The sequence below is a fragment of the Arachis hypogaea genome, chromosome 1 (genome assembly GCF_003086295.3).
Source record: "Arachis hypogaea cultivar Tifrunner chromosome 1, arahy.Tifrunner.gnm2.J5K5, whole genome shotgun sequence".
In the NCBI taxonomy this organism is placed as follows: domain Eukaryota; kingdom Viridiplantae; phylum Streptophyta; class Magnoliopsida; order Fabales; family Fabaceae; genus Arachis; species Arachis hypogaea.
The window spans coordinates 10681196-10696872 of record NC_092036.1 but is presented as its reverse complement, the minus strand read 5'-3'; the positions used below and the strand labels follow the sequence as shown (position 1 = coordinate 10696872).

General features: G+C 32.0%; 3 protein-coding genes across 4 annotated transcripts; 1 reads left to right on the top strand and 2 right to left on the bottom strand.

Moving 5' to 3' along the window:
- Positions 1–249: 249 nt before the first annotated feature.
- LOC112796194 (uncharacterized) lies at positions 250–3834 on the bottom strand. The gene is made up of 4 exons (XM_025838542.3): positions 3010–3834; positions 1648–2092; positions 1384–1461; positions 250–991 (listed from the first exon to the last, which is right to left on the bottom strand). The coding sequence occupies exons 1-4, from the start codon at positions 3351–3353 to the stop codon at positions 938–940; spliced, it is 921 nt and encodes a 306-aa protein (XP_025694327.1). The 5' UTR covers positions 3354–3834; the 3' UTR covers positions 250–937.
- Positions 3835–4890: 1056 nt separating this feature from the next.
- On the bottom strand, positions 4891–10230 carry LOC112796185 (transcription factor GTE1). The gene is made up of 8 exons (XM_025838532.2): positions 9821–10230; positions 8126–8350; positions 7329–7406; positions 6937–7161; positions 6666–6764; positions 6495–6553; positions 6006–6156; positions 4891–5338 (listed from the first exon to the last, which is right to left on the bottom strand). Exons 1-8 carry the CDS (start codon positions 9935–9937, stop codon positions 5144–5146), a joined length of 1149 nt encoding a protein of 382 aa, XP_025694317.1. The 5' UTR covers positions 9938–10230; the 3' UTR covers positions 4891–5143.
- Positions 10231–11874: 1644 nt separating this feature from the next.
- LOC112796173 (ycf3-interacting protein 1, chloroplastic) lies at positions 11875–15661 on the top strand. 2 transcript variants are annotated; one of them, XM_025838510.3, is made up of 6 exons: positions 11875–12396; positions 12479–12523; positions 12969–13082; positions 13904–13984; positions 14540–14704; positions 15384–15661. In XM_025838510.3, the coding sequence occupies exons 1-6, from the start codon at positions 12085–12087 to the stop codon at positions 15471–15473; spliced, it is 807 nt and encodes a 268-aa protein (XP_025694295.1). In that variant the 5' UTR covers positions 11875–12084; the 3' UTR covers positions 15474–15661. The 2 variants fall into 2 exon arrangements, with proteins under 2 accessions (XP_025694295.1, XP_025694304.1); XM_025838519.3 differs by having other exon boundaries at positions 15352–15661.
- Positions 15662–15677: the final 16 nt, after the last annotated feature.

The following is a 15677-nucleotide window of genomic DNA, read 5'->3' as shown; positions in this document are numbered from 1 at the left end:
GACAATCTATAGTATTATTACTTGGATGTAAAGCATAGCTATAGCAGCAATCGTTAAATCTTCCTCGCTTCAAGTTGAGAGGCCAATTAGTTGGGTGTATATACCATCATGCAACTAAGTTTTTGAACAATTATAACTGAAATTTAATGATTTAGACAATAGTGTGGTGGTGCCATTAATGTGAATGTGCTTTGTTTGACAATTAAATGTCAAAATAATCAAACTTGGAAGGTATATATAAAAGTAAAATGAACATTTGGAATATATATGACTCTATTCCATTGGTAAACCATCAATTCAAGTTCATTAATGTCTACAGAATTTCCAGAGTACTAATTCAAACATCTTTCAATACATAACATAAATGTTCTTAATATTGTATACCTACAACTGAAATGAAACTAAGATACTTCTTACACCAAATTCATTAAGAATAATGTGGCAATTTTTCGTTCATATCATGTAACTTCCACTCCAATAGACAAACTAGAATAAAATTTAAGAACAAATAATTGATGAGGGAAAAAATTACTTCTCACCATTGCAAATAAACTAAGAATACAAAAAAAAATAAAAAAAATAAAATAAGGGTCCTTGATATTCTGCTACTCTAAACAAACAGGGAACAATTCATGGTGTACCATCTCCAGCTTCAAATTTGAGAAATGACTATTTCTTTATTTATGTCTACTTTTAAGACATTAGAGCTTCTAGCCATTCACTTCCATGCCAATAAGGATGAGCTATAGTCCCTTAAGATTACAACTCAAAATGGTAATTGAGCCAGTTTCAATGACAAGGTTGTGAAGAGCGAAAATAATCATGCCACCAGCTTTGAAGACTTTCTAAAAGAAAAATTCTCCTCTTCGTTAGTGTTCACTTGTCACACACCTAGCTTCGACCATGATTTTGAGTAAGCATATTGGACTATATATGCTTACTCGGAATCACTGTCCAAGCTTTCCAATCCTTTCAGTCCTCTGCACTTTTGCTGCACAATCCGTCAATCCCGAAAAGCAATTCAGTCTTTCATCATAAAGGTTTCATTATGTAGGAAAAGTAATTAATCAAAATGCTGCGATGTATGTACATTCATAAGCATAAATGCTCAAATTGATCCTTGAAAAATACATGAGATGTTAAGTTAGTCCTTAAAATATATTTTTATGTTAATTTGATCACTCGTAATATAATAAACATCAATTTAAGGACTGCATTTTTGTCCACATTGAACATTGAACAATGAGAGAACAAATATGATGTCCAACATTTTGAGCACTAACTTGATATCATGAAAATCTTTGGAGGACTAAATTGAGGAATGGTTACTCTTTGTACATCCCTAAAGAGAGGAAGGAGCAATAAAGGGAGAAGCAGGGTTACCTTCTTCACAGACTTCTTCTCTCTGACCTCATACCTGCTTTTTGTCAGGTCTGATAACCACATTCCTGGGAAACAGTACTGCAAACCAAAAAATAATAGTAATATAAATATTAGAAATAAAGTATGCTTATTTGGTTAATTATTATAGAAATTTCACTTATCAAGGTGTAAATATTATAAAAAAATAAGTATGAAAACAAAAATATAACTAGAAGTATCTAAAACTATCTAACATGATACATATCCAATATAATATGGTAACACCTGTAGAGTTCTGTCTATGTTCTTTGCTCTTTTCTTTGGTCTTTGAGGTATCTTTGTTCCTTTCATGGCAAGGAAATCATCTTCTTTCTCCTTCCTTGAAAGTGCAATGTAGATCCTTGGCCATTTAACTACTTCCACAGTGACCTTGTCTCCATTTGCTGCCAGCGAGGTCATAGCTGATACAGCCGGAACAACACCAGGATCCTGCTCGGATTGCACCGAGGCAGAATCACCTTGACTGTACAGTCTTTCAGAGGCTTGTGTTGTCGAAGAACCACTCGGCTTCTGACACTTTGCTGAACCAGAAGAAGGCATCCTTCTGTTACTTCTTTCTAGTCCGGAATGAGACTTTTTCAGTGCTGCTGATTTCGGAACAATGGAATTGCTGCATTGGCTGTTTCTTGAAGGGGATTCACTTCCAGCTGCAGATGGATCTTCCAAATTCCTGTTCATTTCCAACTAATGAATGCTCAGGAAAAAGATAACAACAATGTAAATGAAAACTAAAATAAAATGCTTCTACTTTGTTCATGTAGAAGCAGAAATGAGTTTTTTTAGCACTTCAAATTGTGCTGAAATTTTGTATGAGGATAATAAGAGAAAACAAGATCTAGGGTTAGATTAAAGGACACATTAATTTCTATGCCTGCTTCTAGCATTATTGGCAACATATATTTTGACTATAATAAAAAACTTTAACTATCAAGTTTAAATTTGAAGCAGAAGAAATTAAATTTATAAAAGAAAACTGAACTCTTATTATAACTGGAACAATGTTTTAAGGAATGGCATCTTTTGAAAGCATTGAATAACAAAAGTAGCAGTGCTCTGTTTGTGAAAAAAAATGTCAATCAGAAAATCAGAGGCATAAAGAAAAAAAAAAAAAAAGAGGAATTTGCCATAAGTGTAAATGGTACCTATGTATCTTATCTAACACAATTGTACTATTTTTCTTTCCATAGAACCTAAAGTGCAGTGGGATTCATCATCCATCACATCTCACCTAGCAAAGAAAGAAAAACAAAAAAATTTACTGAGAAAATGAAAAGAATTTTAGTGAATTATAGAATGAAAAAAAAAAAGAAATAATATATTCCTCCTTTAGCACTTTAAACTGAGTTGAGGTTGGATTTGATAAACTTTATGTGCAAATTGAACCATAATAAAATGTAATATACTCTAGTTAATCCAAGCATCAAAATGTCTTCCTTGACAAACCTCTAAAATTACTCATTAAAACTAAGATGAGAAAGATCAGATACAAAAAAAAAAAAAAAAAAAGAGAGAGCACAGTAGATAACCATTCTAAGTTTTTTTCATAAAAGAGTAAAAGTTAGTAAATTACAATGGGAATGTTCATACCTAGGACTATGTTTTCTGGTCCTGCTGCCATTGGAGGCAGCTGCTCCTGAAGAAACAAAAGGTGGCGGCGGCGGCATGGATCCGGCAGACGACAACTTGGCGGCAACGGCTGCCGGCTTTCCAGGGACAGTGTGGCTGCTGCTGATCCTCCTCTTATGTTGTTTAGCATGAACAGAAGAAGAAGAATCCTCAATGGCAATACCCCTTGAGATCCTTGATCTCTTTCTATGACCCCATTGCAAAATCATATCACCACCACCACTTGGACTAGTGCTGTTGCTTGTGCTGATGCTATGAGTGCTAGTCTCAGTTGTTGTTGGCTGAGGAGAATCAAATGGGGACATTTCGGTAATTAAATCTAATTCTAGTTCTTGTTCTTGGCGTTGGTTTTGTCTTTTTGGCTCATATGTGAATGAATCTAAAACCTTTGTTCTCAGAGACCACACAACAAACAGTTTGTGGGTGTGTATATTTGTACATAAATTATATGGCTTCAAGTTAATATTTTTGAAAAGGGTTTCATTCACTTCCCCATGTTCTTACCATGTGCTACCCATGATATTTTTTTCCCACTTTTTCTTCAATTTTCCAATTTCTTAAACTCACCTTCTGCAAGAGTAAAAAACAAAAACAAAATTGTGTAGCAACAAACATCAAAACATAAAGATAAATCGGTAAAAATGGGACTCATTAGATATATTTGGTTTTAGGAATCAGAATTGCGAGTATTAAAGGAGTGCGTGGAACAAAGAGCACTTTATTTGTCTCCATTTTTTTCACTTCTTCAATTGTAGTAAGCTTTATAAGTGTTGAACTCTTTATTTCTTTTAAAAAAAAGATATATTTATTTATAAATCTATTACTAAAAATTTAAACTTTTTTTGTTTAAATTGACAAATGAAGTGACTATTTTATCAACTTAAATTAATTAAATATATAACATAAAATAAAGTAATAGAACATGAAAAAATAAAGTTTTATAGTAGAAGAAGTGATGATTATAGATTCCCGCTTGGATGATTCAAAGAATAATTTGTGTTGATGTTCATAGAAAAACAAACGTTATAGGATTTTAAATTTTAAATATTAAATATAGTTTAGCAATGATTGTGACTAGAGGACCCTAGCAAAAAAATTAAAACATCTTGAATCTTTAATTGATTTAGAGTGATCATATAATTGGATTAGAAGAATTTGGACATGTAAACATGAAATTCATTTTATAAGTTATTGAGATGGGTCCTAAGACTTTGAAAAAAAAACTTCCTAAGAGTTGTTTATAAATAAGATATTAATAGTTTACCATAAAAAAAATGTAAAAATTTAGGAATCAACTTTTTCAAACGATATTTGACTAACTTTATCTTTTTTTTCCTCTTACTCTTGTTAGTTGAGAAAGACAAATGTGTGAAAAAATTTTATTGACTAATTATGGACTGATTCTCTAGTTGAACTTAAAAAAAGATTACCATGGTCAAATTTTTTTAACCTAAATTTGTTCTTTCAATATCTCAACTTTCAACTCATAGATAACTCATCATTTCAATCATTTTGTGTCCACCAAGACTGGTATCATTATAATGTCAACATTAAATTAAGAAGGTCAAGTATTGCCAAGCCTACTTAAAGATATACACCAAATATCAATAAATTCCTCTTGGTTTTGACAATGGATTTTCCCAAGTGATTTCACATTGCAAGGGGATTTACATTTCTACCACCATATTTAAAATCACAGTTTTAGAAGTCATATTTTATGCCCTTAAATTGTCATTTTATAAGGAAATACTTTAAAATTCGTCATATGATCATATCTAAACAATTTAACAACTTTTAATTTGATATATAAAATTGAAAAGAATCCTACAAGTACAGTATATATAAATTGCAAGATAATTTTCTACTTATATTTCTAACAAGCAACAGTACTTCATCTTATCATATTGTGCAGACAAAGTGCCTGTTTGGTTTTAGCTTCCAATGAGGGAATGAACAAGAACAAGCATTACAATTTTAGGGGTAATAAAAGGTGTTACAGAATAGTTCCAATGCATCATCCAAAGAGCAACTTGAGCTCAATCACATTATAAACAAACTATTGCCTTACATATATATATACTGAACAAAGTTGGAGTCACAAGTTAGAGATTTTCTTAGTCCTTTTTGAGTTTGTCTTGGCCAAAGAGTCACAAATTTCTCTCCTCCTTTTGTTGTTTTTCTTGTCATCCATGTAATCATTATGGTTAACAGCTATTCCCCCGGTACTCTTTCCTTGAACATCAAGTGCATCTTTTACAAAAATCTTCAGTCTCCATAGGGTGAAGTCCGTCTGTAAATTTTTAAAAATAAAATATGATGAAATTTTGCATAGCAAGTAACATGATAAAAAAATAAAATAAAAAATAAAAGTTTTTAATTACTATAAAAATCCCTTTAATTTTCATTCGAACCTTCAATTAGATTCCTATAGTTGAGAAGTTTGTGTAAGTTTCCATATTGTACAAAATTTTTCAATTACATTCTTATAATTTATATATTTCTACATAAAAATTCTTTATATTGTACAAATGCTTTTCAACCTAAGCTAATCCCTTTAGTCTAAAAGCTTTTTGATCATTCCGTATACCGTACAAAAAATGTATAAATAACTGGTTTATCATCAATATAGAGGCTTGATCACAAAATTTTTAAAATAATGACTTGGTTAAAAAAACCATTGGTATAGTTCAGGGACTTTATCAGAAATGTTTTAACTTTGGGGACCTCCAAAGTAATTTAAAGTAGTTATTTAAACAAACTCCGCCTATGTTACACTTGCGGTACATAGCCGGTCCCAAGTCCGGATAAAGGAGGAGGGTTGTGTTAGGTATTCGGCAACCAACATAAAAATATAGCCGAACCCTCATGACATTTAAACAGGCCAGAATGGTCAAAATTTGACAATGGAATGCTGCGAAAGTTGGTAGGTAGATAAACAAAAAACTAGCATTACAGACCTGAGCATCAATGTCGAGGTCCACCTCTTCGGCGCTAGATTGGAAGTTAGGGTTGTTCTCAGCAACAATCTCCAATGCCCTGTTTAGGTTTTCAGGAGACAATTTGGTGAGAGCTGTCCCAAGTAGTTTCTTCTCGTGTGTAGACAGTTTCCTACATTAAATTTCATTTGTCATGGTCAGTGATGGTAAGCAGTGCCAAATGTCAACAATCGACACAATACCAAAGTACCATTGCAAGATAAATCATGCATTCAAGTTTCAATGCAACAAACTATCAAACACACATTTATGGATCAAATCGGCATATTGTCTCAGCAGTATGATTTAAGCACCTTTGAGTTTAATGCTGAACAAGGATCATGAATTCAATACAATACAATATATATATAATCGGAATGATAGGACATGAAAATACAGATTCAGTAACAAATTTTCAGTTCAATTTCATGCCAATGATATGGAACAAGTGACAAATAATTTTCCACAAACCTGCACTTCTGAATCACCATCTCTTTGAGATTCTTCAAATGTATGTCAACTTCTTCAAGCTGAAAAACCAGGGAGTTGAAAGCACGGATCATTGTACATACTTCTAGGTGGCATCAAACAAATTATTTTAGTTTTGCTGGAATGCAAAATTCAATTATAACAATAACTAACCTCGTTGCTTAAATCCCTAGCCAAATTGGCATAAGCAGTTTCCTGAGCAAGCTGCAGGTCTAGTTGGGCCTGTGCTTCTTCCTCCAATGATCTAGCTTCCTAACAATGAATAGAGAAAAGGCAAGGGCATGATGTAATATATCACAGCCACATAGGCAGCACGAAATCACAGCTTCCATTGTAATTGCAGCATCCATAATTATAAATATGAAATTTTCATTTTCAAAAGCAAAAAAAAAAAAAAAAAACTATTTTGGAAAATATTATTTACCTCTTCAGCAACTTTAGGCAAAAGTTGCAGCCATTTCTCCTCAAATTTTTCCAACAAGGTCTTTGCCATAACATGGACATCATGTTTTTCATTGTTGTATTTCATTGCGTTCTTAAATATCAACCTTACGTCAGCATATATCTCCCGGACATTCTTATATCCAGTGCCATCCTTGGCTTCCATTTTACTTTTTATTGTACTAAAATCCATTGGCTTTTCAATAACCTAGAAGCAGAAAAATAAACACTTAGAAATCATGCTAAAGTTCTAAATGTGAAACCAGCGGCACAAATTATATTTTTTTAAAAAAAAAAAGACCAAGCCAATAATTAACCTTTTCTTTTCAGCAGAGTATATTCAAGTATTTTTTGTAAGCAACAGAAAGGCATTACCTCGTAGTAGTCATGAAGCCCAAGACCTTCTACATCTACAGGTTCCATAAAGGGCCAGGCCCATTTATGCTGAGTGATCTGAGTAGAAACACATATGATATATCAACATTTAATTTTCACGTAGAACTTGGTATGCTCAATCACAATATTCAACATTAAAAGGGCTAGATGATAATTTAAAAAATGGAAAAGAAAGTGCATCTCAAGAATTTGTGGTTAACTCTTAAAAAGATCACAGAAAAAACAACCAATCTTCATCCCACCAAAATTGGTTGGCTACAGGGTCATGACAGTAATGTACATGAAAAGATCTTAAAATATCTAGCTGGACAAAATTATGGACTAATACATCAGGATAACTATCGACTTTTTAAATAAATAATAGTGTTACTTGACCTCTAGGTATCTTATCTTCCTAGGAATTTATTAGTCAGAAGCATATGATCTTATAGTTATTGGATATGTTTGGAGAAGACCTTTATAGAGGCTCAAATTAGGAGAGTGGATCAGATGCTGGGTAATCCTAAAGCGAGAATTGAACGGAGACCTAAGGAGACTACAGGGGAAATTATTGAGAGATTTGAATATATACTCAGGTAACACGACAAGTGTGTATAAGTGAAGTGAACTGAGCTTAGTCAAGGATAGTTGTGGGAATTTCAATATACACCCTGGCCAGCCAAAAAGCAAAATCAGTTAATCAGTTAAAGGGTGCATGCTGCATAGCCAAATGGTTCCATGTTAATCCCACAATACACAAAAAACTATAAATAATGGTAAAAAACATCTGCACTTGCCTGCCGCAATATTGTTGCAAACTGGCGCATGAGTTCTTGCATTCTCTTTGTAGCAGCAGTTTCAGTTCGTGCAGCCTCTAGCAGCAATGGCTTCTTAGTTGCAATAAGATGCTTCTCTCGAACCTTCTCTTTTACAACTGGGCCACCTTTAGAATTATTACCTTGAATGCTATTGTTACTATTGGATTGGTAGAACTGTTCAACCTCAATCAATTGCTTTTCAAGCTGCAAAGGCAATAAGATGATCTTTTAACAAACAATTTCAATGGTTCAAAGCTTATAACATTAACGTAATGAATGGAAGCAAAATTGCACTTTGCAGCAAGTATAAGCTACCCCTAGAGCTTTAAATATTCACGAAAGATGTATATTTTCTTTCACCCTGTTAAAAAAAAAAGGAAAATAATTTTGCAGTTAAAATGAGAGAATTAGGGTTCTACTGATAGAAATCACTTCAGATATGAAAATATATGTGGCAGATGAATACATGTTCAAAGGATTGTTCATAATATGCCAATTACTTGTGTTGATGCCGAAAAATACTAGTTTCATAAAAATAAGCCCTCTAATAATTAAAAGATCACATGCTAGTTATTTGATAACTAATTCAATAAAAGAAACATTTAAACCATAGCATAAAGGGAAAGGAAATAACTCACAAAAGGAAAAAAGTGTTGCTACTGCCCAAAGTTGAGCAATTCACCCATGGAAACTAAAACCAATCCGGGAAATTTGGTTGTTCTAAAAAACAGGGTTTTGTGTATTCGTTTAACATGGGATAAAGTTTATTAGGTTTTTTATGGTGTTTGGATAGTACTTTGGTATAAAGGTTCTCTCATAAACAAATAATGTCCACCATATCCACAAACAACAAATGTTCACCTACAAGATCGAATCAAGGACTAATTACATGGCTATACTTAACAAATATTCCTTTTTTTGTGAAAGCACAAAGTATCCACATAAGTTCAGCTCCTAGAACCACCCATCAATACTCATCGGACTGTGGGAGCACAAGAACTATGAATTCTCCCCACACGAGTTCCTCATCTAATGTTCAAAACCGCATCATTGTTGTAAGAGTCAAACTGCATATCACCTTAATCAACCCTTCACGAGTAGTTAACTGATATTCTAAAATGTGCGAAAGATGCTAATGAATTCAGACTAGTCTTCTAGCAATATTAATCTCAAGCCTAGAAATCAACTTAAAAAATCACTTTAACCCTAGAAAAAGAATAAAAAAGGCCTTTAATTTATTTTCCATCAGTAAACTTAATGTACCACAATACAAACACTAATAATGAAAGTTGAATTCCAAACACTGTTTAACTGAATTCCACTTAAATTGTTGCTCTGGGAAGAACAATATGAATACATTCCTAACAATATGATTTTTGGTGTACACTTAGCATGGTTGAACACCAAAATCTCCTCATATTTGTTTGGATTAAGCTTGTTTTAGCCTCAAAAGAGCTTATAATTTAAAACTCTCAGCTAATCATGCCCTATTCCATTGTTGCCAAGACTAAATAGTGTTTCAAAGTTATGTTCAAATTGAAAAACAAGCACACACCTTTTTCAAGAGACAGAGAAACAACAAAAGCATAATAAAAACAAGTAATGGTATTATGGTTAATATAAAATTTATAAAAGAAAATTAAGGAAGATCTAAGGAGTTGAAAGATGAGGTGCCTTATCAACATTGGCAACAATTTCATCAACGTTGCGCTTGAAACCATCCAAATCAGCAACCACGTCGGAGGAAGCACCGCCGCCACCGCCATTGCCGCCGCCTACGGTTTGGTCCATATCCGAATTGATAGAACAATAATTCAATTGGGGACAAACACAAAGTATTGAAGTAATTGAAGAAAAAACCGATCTTTCAGCTGAATTGGGGTTTCTTCGTGCTTCAGCTCCAGTTGGAACCTTCAGCTCCAGTTGAAGTAAATCCCTTTTCTAAAACAAATAATAATTAGAAATGGTGTGATTTTATATTTTTTAGTTTTTTGATTGAGCTGAATATCTTATTTGATTTTAGAGTTTTAAATATTAAATCTCCATTCTCCCATAAGTAATAGTAGTGAATAAAACGATAATATAAATTAAAAAATACATTATTAACAATAATTATTCAAAAAAATATTTTAGATTTTATTCATTATTCAAATTGATTTTCTGAATTTTTATTTAGTCAATTAGTCTTTTAAATTTCAAACAAAATAATTACGTTTATCATGCTCAATTTTTTTGGAATTTTTGTAAAGTTTTTAAATCTCTAAAAAACTATAATTATATTTTAAATTTTTAACTATTCTAAACCCTCACACATTTTTAAAACAGTCGGTGAAAAAACTAAAAAACTGTTTTAAATTTTTTAAAATTCTTTGAATACCATTTTATACTTTATTCTAAAGATTAATTTGTTCATATTGCATACCTGAACATCAAAAAATTTTTATTGGCTCTTTTTTTAAGTATAAAAATAAAAGTAAAAATATATTTTAATATTATAATTTTTGGAATTTCTTAAATTATAAAAAATACATAAATTGAAGAATTTGATTTCTATGCCTCAAATTTTTTTTTAATATAAATTAGACGGTTTAATTTTTACTTTTCTAATTAAATTGTTTTATATTTAAAAATAATATCTCAACTGTCCACATTTTAAACAAACAACATTATTACTCTAATATCAGAAATAAAAAATTCTATTTGAATTAACATTTTATGTAGCAGTTCCTATTAATAACTAATAAAAATAAATATTAAAATTTATTTTGTATATTTTCCAACATAAATAATTAAAGTATCCCAATTTAAAAATTTGAAGAGTGTTTTAAGTATTTACACTCCTTGCACTATTGAATAAGAGGTAAGATTCTGACGTAAGAAATTATTAAATAAATTTTTTTGAAAAAAAAGTTTAAAACATAAGGACTTTTATTAATAATAGCTTATAAATAAGTTATTTTGTGTTTAAATTTTTAATTATAAAAATACTTATTTTAAAGTTGTAACGTTTGGATAAATAACTCAAAAAATAAAATTTTTTACAGAAGAGAATGAATATTAAAATAGTGATGATAACAAATACTTTCAAATATTGAATGTTGATTTTATATAATCTAATCACTAATAATGTGTATGATATGGTAGGTGAAAATAAAAAATAAATATAAAATGTGTGTCAATATATATTTTGTTGCTTGTTTTTTATTTTTTTACTCATATTAGAACTCTCTTCTCTTTTATTGAGGTCAAGAACTTGCTGTAATTAACCATGAAAATAATAGCAAACTATAAAATCACAAATGAAAAAAAATAAAATTAAAACTGAAATTTCATACCACAATTAAATATAAATTTAATAATAAAAAATAGAGTGATAAAATGATAAAAAAAATACTTAGAAGGAATATATGCAGTAGGTTGTTTAAATGCAATATTGTCTGAAAATAGTAGTAGAAGATCAATACTTCTAGCAGACCTTGCGTGAAAATGGCGGTGAACGGTCAGTATTTTTCACGCAAAAAAAAAAGTAATTTTTTGTTTTAAAATTAATTTTTTTTAAGTAAGTAGTAACGACTTATCAAAAGATAGAAAAGTGATATATTTCTACTATTTTTTCAAAAAGCTATAAATTAATTTTTTAAAAAAATTAAATTTTTTTTAAAATAATACTAAATACACAGATAATGATTTTTCATAATCCAAAAGTAAAAAAAAAAAAAAAAAGTTCTGCTCCTTCCCAATTCTTGTGCAAGATTATTGGTGTAGCCTCCTCCCCAACCTCATCCCCTGCCACACAACACAACAACAACAACAATAATAATAATAATAATAATTATCCGCAAAACTGAAAACTGAGCTAACTAAACGAAACTGCTAAACAGAAAGGAAGATGATAGAGTAACAGAAAAATTCAACTGTTTCTACCTTGAAGCTTACCTATGCCAATGGCTTCTCAACTATTCTCACTAACCCTAACACCAAACACTCTTCTTTCATCATCATCTTCTTCTTCTTCTTATCTTCTTCAGACACACTCCTCCCTCTTTCCGAATAGTAATGGACCTCCATTCACAAGGCACCTCCTTATCCACTATCGCAGAACTTCTTCACTTTCTTTTCTTCCATTCGTTGGGAACGAAGACACTGATCTCCGAGTCTCTACTCAGCAACAAGAAGAAGAAGAAGAAGAAGAGGAGGAGGAGGATGAACCAACACCTGAGGACCTTCAATACGTTAACCAAATCAAAAGCGTACGTTTCTCTAATTTCTCTTTTCAATTATTTTTTCGGAAAGTTTTTTTTTTTCTAATTCAATTGTTGATTGCATTTGCAGGTTTTGGAGCTTCTTAGGAAAAACCGGGACATGCTCTTCGGCGAGGTACTTCATCTTTTTTTTTTTTTGGTTTTTTTACAATTTTGGTTTTTTAATCAGTTGTGTGTTGATGAATATATGTCAAGAACTGTTTATTATTTGGGTTGGTAAGATACTGAAGTTGTTACGATCATGCCATTCCAATCAAATTAGAAGCTTAGAACTTTTTATTGTTAATTAGAGAAGGAAATATGGAAAATGGAAAGGGAAGGACACTTTTTATTTTTGTGCATCAGAATGACAAAACATATATGATTTATGATAAGTTACTATGACTAAGCTTAGATGCTTGTTTTTATTGTTCGTTAGAATGGCCTAAAGAGTCTGAACTGAGATTTTTAAAAAATATTGTTTGAGCTTATGGTTTTCACTGTTGCCACTGTGTCTCTCAACCGATTCTTGCATTTGCCGCATTGCTATCTAGTAATTATTTCTTCACCCCGATTTCCAGGTGAAGCTAACCATAATGATTGAGGATCCCAGAGAAGTCGAGAGAAGGAGATTACTCGGCATAGAAGATCCCGATGCACCAACAAGAGATGATCTAGTTGCTGCCTTGGAAGAAGTAAGTTCGTTCGTTACAATAATAATGATAATCAAAACGTGTGTTGTTAGCTTAAATAATAGATGTTTTTTACAAATATCAACAAAGTTTTTGGTAATAATGATTATAAAATTGAACTATAGATCATATTCTGGCTAGTGGCTGTGATCATCTCATTTCCCTTAAATGTGTGTAACCTGTGCTGCTTTCTCAGAATCTGCTCCTCTCTTGTTCTTGCATTGTGCTGTGTGGTTTCCTTATAACACTCACTATTTGGCATATATGGTCAATGTTATTGAGCTTTTCAAAATCCCTGGACCAATTTCCAGTGACTAGATTTGATAGTTTGGTAGAAGTAAAGAACATAAGTTGTTGTGGCAGTGTACAATATCCTTCAATTTGGTGCTCCTGTTTGGAGTATACCCTTCAATTTGGTAGATGTTTGCCATTTATTTGGTGTAAAGTGCATGGCCTTTCTAATGAGGGGTTTCACAAACAGATATAATGAAGGATTCAGAAGCTGTGTTATATTGTTTTCCATATTCCATTTTGTGGAGGATTCCTTATTCTCCTCTTCCTCCCAGTAATTTTTTCGCTTCAAGTTAATAAGATTTATTCGTTTATAAAAACATCAAGAAGAAGAATGTTGTTAGTCTCTTCCGATAGCTTCTAATTATATGCTTTTGAAACCAGAAAGTTAAGGGAATGAGAGCATAATCAGCAATTCATTGTCTGAAAAGCTATACATCTTGTGCACCTCCGTTATGCTTCCTTGGCTTTTAATTCCAGTATAAAATTGATTGCTGCTTATGGAAAAACTAGTCTAATTTTACATTTACTAGGTGAATGAAGGAAAAGTTCCAAAGGATAGAGTTGCTCTGAAAATGCTTGCTGAGGAATTGGCTGCATGGCCTAATTTGGAGGTATGATTCAATTTGAGCATGTGATAACGTCTGCTTCAACATGCAATATATCTTGATCATTCTTCTAAGATTGTCGATAGTTTTGTGCTTTATGGAGGTGTTATCATTTGTTTTCTCAATGGCCTCTGAAATGCATCATACCAGTAAAATCGCCTTCTAAATAAGGCACTCGCACTTGAGTAGCTTCTTGTGTTTTTGCCTTAAACATGCATCTTTATGGCGTCAAGAAAGTTCTACCGGAATAATCTTCTCTTCTTTGACCGTTTTCGTTTTTAATAATATTATTTACACAAATAGCTATGAACAATTCATGTCTTAAATGCTCTGAATTAAACTTTGTGCATGTTGAACCAAACTAATCTGTTAGACCAAAGGTTTTGATCAAATTATAATTCAACGAGTAAAATTATGATAAAATCTATGCCATTAGATTATCTTGATGCATGATTCACCAAGTTTGTCTTGGTGCTTCACATTGTCCTTGTTTGTTACCTTTTCATTCAATTCCTGCTGTTTCTTTTTCTTCTTCATCTTCTAACTATGGAATGTTGACAGACTGAAGCACCAAAAAAAAAGCCTAGCAAATCGCTCTATGCAAAAGCAACTGACACAGGAATAGATCCAAAAGTGGCTGCAAAGAAGTTGAACGTTGATTGGGATTCAGCAGCTGAAATTGACGACGTGGATGATGACGACGACACAGAAGTGCCGCCAGCAGTGGTCAGTTCCTAACCTGCCTCGAAGATGATTTTTAATGCTTTTGTTTCCTGCTTATTTTGTTTGGTTAGCCACCCCCACCATGACTGTTCCTATTTGAATTTGAAAAACTATGATGTTGTAAGTATGATCCAAGATACAGTCTTTCGGAAAATTAAATTGAACTAATAATCTAACTTGATGTTCATAATGATAATAGAATTTGGCTTCCATTTCATTTTAGTCATATAATTCATGATATTCAGAACTATGTACAAAAGTTTGTTGAAGAATAGTATAGAGTTCTCACAATTATCATTTAAATTCATTAACTTTTTTTTTTAATTTAATTTATGTGCTTTGTTGGAAAAATCTTGCATGGCTTATCTCGAGGATTAATGTTATATAGACTCATGTTTATGGTGAATCCTATACATGGCAGCATATCAACTACTCAAAAAAGTTATAACTTCTTATATTTGTATCATCATAGATTGATACATTGCCACGTGTAGGATAGGATTCACCATATTTTGAAGTCTACAATAACATTTTTTATCTATTTGAAGTCCTGATAAAGGAAGAGAGTTGTATTAGGCCGTCAACTTTGTGACATCTGATATTTTTTTCTACCATCTTTTATTTTACTTTTGTTTGGTGATTCATTGAAGGTTTTCCACTGAGGAAGTTCTTTGGCCTGCAGGGCTATGGAGCACTATATTTGGTCACGGCTTTCCCTGTAATTATCGGTATCTCGGTAGTTTTGATTTTGTTTTACAATTCCCTCCAGTAGGAACTGTTCCGGTACCGGTATCAGTACTGGCCCAAGAGACCTGAACCCGGCCTCGGGTCCAAAATCCCCACTCCTGAACAGGAACTTCAATTCAAATTCCTTGTACAATGTTACACCACATGTTATAACGAGGTAATATAATATATATTGCAAAATTTTCACTTTACATCATCTAATTAAACATTGTAGTGTTTATTTATCTTG